The sequence below is a fragment of the Priapulus caudatus genome, unplaced genomic scaffold (assembly GCF_000485595.1).
Source record: "Priapulus caudatus unplaced genomic scaffold, Priapulus_caudatus-5.0.1 Scaffold576, whole genome shotgun sequence".
NCBI classification, from domain to species: Eukaryota; Metazoa; Priapulida; class Priapulimorpha; order Priapulimorphida; family Priapulidae; genus Priapulus; species Priapulus caudatus.
The window spans coordinates 52,124-57,646 of NW_014577637.1; the positions used below are offsets into that span (position 1 = coordinate 52,124).

The 5,523-nt window shown below is 40.4% G+C and overlaps 1 protein-coding gene across 1 annotated transcript; it reads left to right on the top strand.

Annotated features, from left to right (window-relative positions):
• The first annotated feature begins 261 nt into the window (after nt 1-261).
• On the top strand, nt 262-4,691 carry LOC106811797 (succinate dehydrogenase cytochrome b560 subunit, mitochondrial-like). Its single transcript, XM_014815517.1, has 5 exons — nt 262-326; nt 1,542-1,601; nt 2,080-2,243; nt 3,185-3,351; nt 3,818-4,691. The coding sequence occupies exons 1-5, from the start codon at nt 310-312 to the stop codon at nt 3,932-3,934; spliced, it is 525 nt and encodes a 174-aa protein (XP_014671003.1). The 5' UTR covers nt 262-309; the 3' UTR covers nt 3,935-4,691.
• The last annotated feature ends 832 nt before the right edge of the window (nt 4,692-5,523 follow it).

Genomic DNA, 5,523 nt, shown 5'->3' on the forward strand with positions numbered 1-5,523 from the left:
TGTGGTGTTTAGCAGACGTAAAATCCACGTGCGCAGGCATATGTGAGGGTGTATGTCATATTTTTTTCATTTAATATTTTAATTCCTAATGTCATTACGAGCTATTTAATATACAATCAAGAGCGTATAAAGAAGGAATGCGTAAGAGGGAATATATCCCTTCTTTATACGCTCTTGATACAATAAAATTAGGAACATTAGTAATTACACATTTCGACACCGAGAGTGGGATGGCGCCACCAGCCTGTGTGATGTGTTCTCGCAGTTCTGCTCGAGACCACGAGAACCCGCGATATATCACCTGAAATCATGGCGTTGCTTATGAGGTTTGTTGAGGTTTCTTCAGCTCGAATATAGGTCTTATTGTAGTTCATCGATGTATTTATACAGTTGTTATTATAATGAGTACTTGGTATAATCACGTGTATGTTTCTTATAGTAATGGGGATAGTAGCTACCGCCTTACACGCGTTTTTGAGTAAAACCCGTGTCTCCTTCACAATGTCAATCACAGTCACAAGCACTTGGAGCGTTTCAATAAAATATTATATAATGCTAAATAAATACGAAATCTATTTACTGCCAAAGTCTTACTCTTAATGTTTCTATACTCTCTTTCACCTATTATTGGCGACAATTTTCTGTAAATGGCGTCCAAATGCTAATCTACAACAAACACTGGCTGCCGCCATTGCTGTCGCTGCACACTGACAGTGACACATAAATATATAGGCCTAGCAGGTAGGAAAGCGTGCTGCCAAAATTCGCTCGACGCTCGCCTGATTTCACACGAATACAACACAAATATTCAACCATTCTACTCCATCTTCATTTCTATTTGAAGAACAGTTTTACTTGTTATAAAAACATACTGTCTGTGTTCGTAACCGAGCTGTGTCACGCGAAATCACACAAAGCCTGACGAAATTCTCGCGTTATGTCCAACTGTCCAATTCATTTTTTATTTTTTATTTTAAAGTAAATTTACAATAAAATGTTTAGGCCGACCGACCCTATTTATTCCCAGCGACCCTAAACATTTAATTGTCAATTTTCTTTAAAATAAAAGAATTTGACAGTTTCTGCTTCAAAAGGCACAACGCACATCCTTCGGACATGGTTTGTAAATAAAATATTTCAAGAAAATAAAATGTTCTCCCTACCTACCTACCCTATTTGTTTTCGGCATGTAACGGTAACCACACATATATTTTGTTTTGGCCTAATCAGTCCACTTGGCCTATTCAAAATTTTACCTATCTTGCGTTTATATCAACAATATTTACCGATTTCCTGACTAGTTTTTACTTCTAGTGACTACCAAGAAGTAAAACAAGTAAAACTCTACTGATAGCAATGAAATACTGACAGTGACATACTACGAGTATGCCTAATAAACACAAAGCTAATACTTTCATTAATAATGGAATAAATTGAACAAAATTATGGGGCCTGTTCAATTTGTCTCAAGGGCCTGTTTAAAATTTTGGGTGGGCTCGTCCATATTTTGGCTAATTTCATGCCCTGTACTTGCATTACAGGTTGGCTACGCGCCAGGCGCTGTTGAGGCATGTGCGCCCATCGTCTATCCTGATGAAAGCGTAAGTGATATGAATGCTGATACTGTTCGGATAAAGTAGCTAACCTTGTAAATATTAGTCTTGGAAGTCGAAGGAAAGATATAGAAAACTGAAATAGACAGTTTATCAGATAGACAGGTCAAACAGATCTCACTAGAAAAAGCCTCAAATTCGGAATTTACTAAAGAGGAAGGGAGATAATTGCAACACGGAATGACAGAAACAAGGAAGCTAAACTTAAAGAGATCCGTTGGAGATAGCGCATGTAAAAATGAACAGTTTTAATCGCTGTGCGAGTTCCAAAGGTAAGCTCATTTGTGAACCAATTTCACGTACTCGTGTCGTGCAATTTTCTATAAATGCACTGTGTTAGAAAGTGTCCTAGTCACCTGGTGCAAGGTGTAGATCACAGTGACAGAAAAGTCTCATCTTGGCCTGTTGTTCTGCTGGGTTAATAGTGCAACTCGTCGTGCCCTCTAAAGATATTCTTGTGTTTTAGCGCGGCGCCAATGGCGACCTCGCCATCGGAGCAGGCGAAGGCATACTGGGAAAAGAACAAGGAGCTTGGGAGACCGGTGGCTCCCCATTTAACCATCTACAAGATCGACTGGCACACACTACTCTCGGGTACTCATCGGCTTACCGGATTCATCATGTACACTGGTACGTTTCAGCCTAGGCCGTGTAAGGTCTGCAATCAGGCTTCGGTTTTTCACGGGGGCCGATCGGCCCAAGCCCTGTAAACAGCCCCGTCTCCGGTGTCCACGGGGCTTTTTTTCCGGCCCGTCAAATTTTGAGATTCCGAAAATCGAAAACGAAAGTCGAATCGAGACAGAACACTGGTTGCTATAAGTTCATATACCAAGTAGTATGGAATAAGCATAGTAACAATACATATGAATGTAACAAAGCTTTTATTACGTAATTCATCAGTTTAAGAAAATCAGCCCCGTCTAGAAAAAAAAATCAGCCCCATCGAGTAAATGACGGGGTCTTTTTTAGGCCCCATGGTTTTCTCAGATGGCGAAGCCTGCGCAAATGTGACCGAAATGTGTCCACGGCATTTAGTTAATCAGAATACGAATAGCCGTCGAATATATAGTAAGATGTAAGGTTTACGCATGTGCGAATGCATCCTTGTGCATCTATATATGTGAATATTATGTTATATAAATAATTATATGTGTGTAAATTTATGGAGTGTCCATTGCAAATAAACTGCTCTAGCTATTGAGATTTTGTCCAAAATGGGTTTATAAATACCTTATCTCTTTGATCCAGTGGCGAAATTAATAAATAATAATCCTAAAATGTGTTTTAGAGCACTTTCATGAACACTACCATCTGCTTGGCTTAACTTGTTGTTCACTTTTAAACTCATTTTTCTCAAATTCTACGCCTCAGAAATCGTCCAATTTGTCCGGACAAATCCAGCCATATCTCTAGACCTAAACATTATACAGCGATGAATGAGGTATCAAAATTAAGCTTATGGAGTCAGGAATCTGAAAACGTAATCAGCCAAAATGTGACTTGAGACCTGTTTTGATGTGACAGGTCACATATATGTGTGTTAACGCTTGCTGTTGCCTTCCTCAACGCAGGTCTGGCAGCGATTGCTGCTGCCACCCTGATAGTACCCGCTTCTTATCCCGCGTGGATAGCAGCCATCAAGACTTGGCCGATCGCCATACCTGCCATCATCTATCCAGCGAAGGTCGGGGCCGCGTTCACCGTCTTCTACCATCTCCTCAACGGCATTCGGCACATTGTAAGTGGGTTCCGCGTCACACAGTAGGCCCGCCAGCACGCATGGGATAGACGTGTAGCAGCACGAGTAAAATGTAGCGCGAGTAAACTGTTGTAGCAGCATTTGACTGAAGGTGGTAATACTATTGTGAGAGAGCAGTGGGACCTTTGTCGATTTGCTTGTGTTTAACTGCCATTGGTGTTGTGCAGTAACATTCTGTGAGTCATCCAAGAGCAAACATCAGTTACACATTGCGTTTTAGTGAACAGTTTGTTCCCTCGATGACGATACGGCATTTAAAGCTTACACTACGTAATGCTGTGTTGGAATTTAGTATTGTATTGGCTGTACGCGGATGGTCTTTATATCGTGTATGATTTCCTAGTGAATTTCCAGCACTCGAGTAGGTCATGTATTCTTTCTCCCTATTTTCATCTAGGAATTGAAGCCATGCACTTTGTTATTATTCTCTCGTGTTTGTTTTTAGGCATGGGATTTCGGAAAGGGATTCGCAATGAAGGACATCAACAGGAGCGGATATGTTGCCATGGGTCTCGCGCTCATCCTAGCAGTGTTTGCGGCCACCATTGTTCCTTCCAGCTAAGCTAGGTGGCGCTGGACCGCCCGTGTACGTACCTGGTGGCGCCGTGGCGAATCTTACTGACATGTGATGGTAGATAGTTTCCACTTCGAGGGCAGGCAAAGTAGAAATTCCCGCATCTGTCTATGCATAGTTAATATCAGCCAGTATATTCAGTAGTTCAGTGGTCGGTCACCCATCTTGCTGTCTTGGTGTCGTGCCACATCTAAGAAAGTTGCTGTAGTTCTCATGAAAACCTAGTTGACTTATCAGAGATGTGTGTGCCCCAGCGGAAACGGACAATCACTATCGTGTGTAGTTTATCTGTTGATCATCTATTTGTCATGACAGTATCTATTGATTTTTGTTTTGCATAGTTGGTGCAATAGACACATACCCGTTGGTTTCATGTCTGTATGGCCATTCTGAACTGTCATGTCGGAACAGCAGTTCACGTAATCTATACTCTATACTGTTGGAATTAGTTACAAACTTTTACAATTAGCTGTGCTAGAACTTAACGTATTCACACGAGAATTTCCCGCTGCTGTAATAGATGTGGTTGTTTTTATTGTGCATATTTATTACAAAGGATTGGTGTTGTAACATATTTCAGGTGGTCAGAGTTTAGATGCTAGTCATTGTGTTTCTCAATACATGATATGATTGAGTTATTCTGGAGAAGACCACGCCTGCTATTCACAATTTATGCCGGTAACAGTTATTTTGAAAACGTACGCATTACTATCACCGATTAATAAATAAGATCTGTACACTGTTATGAATGAGGTCATTGCCTTTCATTTGTTTAGATGTATCATTAACGAGTTATTTTTGGTTTCATATATGGTTTTGTCTAATGACATTTTAGTCCGGAGATGGCGTTTAAACATGGCTATAGCCCTCCATTGTCTGCAAAGCCTACGCTACAGTGCTAAGCAAAGGTTTAGATCTGATTGGTTCTTGATAGTAGGAAACAAAATGATCAGTGTCAACTCACTATAAATCACATACTTTCATGTGGGACTGTCAATATCGGTCTCTGAACGTTTTACAGATACATTCGAGTGGTGGTGAAAAAGGGCATGTGATCAAGAGCTAATAATACAAAAGGCGAGAAGGATAGTGAATATTGTGGATGCGAGGCGCCGTGAGGCCTGTGGGAGGGGAAGTTTACGAGCTAATATCTCAGCCTAAGAGTATCGTATTGACAAGCGGATGGTCTTGTTTTAGAGAGCAAAGAATTTTGCTTAATGCAATACCATAAAATTATTCTAGACTCGCAGGCAAAGTAGAATAAAATTGCCGTGAAATAGCACTATTTTCCCGTTTTTCCGTTGTACACTCTAGGTGTTATTAGCTCTTGATGTGATGCATATAGCTTGTACAGTTGCAAGATGTTTCCTGTCTGGTCTATTTATGGAAATGGGACTGGCATTTGATTTAAAGGTTAATGGTACACCATCTATCTAACATAGTACCCACGTATTTTCTGCTAACAGTAGCTCATTGTAATTATTATTAGTATTTGCACTTCATTTATTTCTCTGTGAATCTTTACATACTGATACACACCCTAGATTTCATGCAGGGAACATTATTCGATTCACTAT

Excerpts from the sequence above, each read along its gene's own strand:
- LOC106811797 (XM_014815517.1), top strand. Across the intron at positions 1,602-2,079 it reads TCGTCTATCCTGATGAAAGC|CGCGGCGCCAATGGCGACCT; the intron begins GTAAGTGATATG and ends CTTGTGTTTTAG. Across the intron at positions 2,244-3,184 it reads CGGATTCATCATGTACACTG|GTCTGGCAGCGATTGCTGCT; the intron begins GTACGTTTCAGC and ends TCCTCAACGCAG.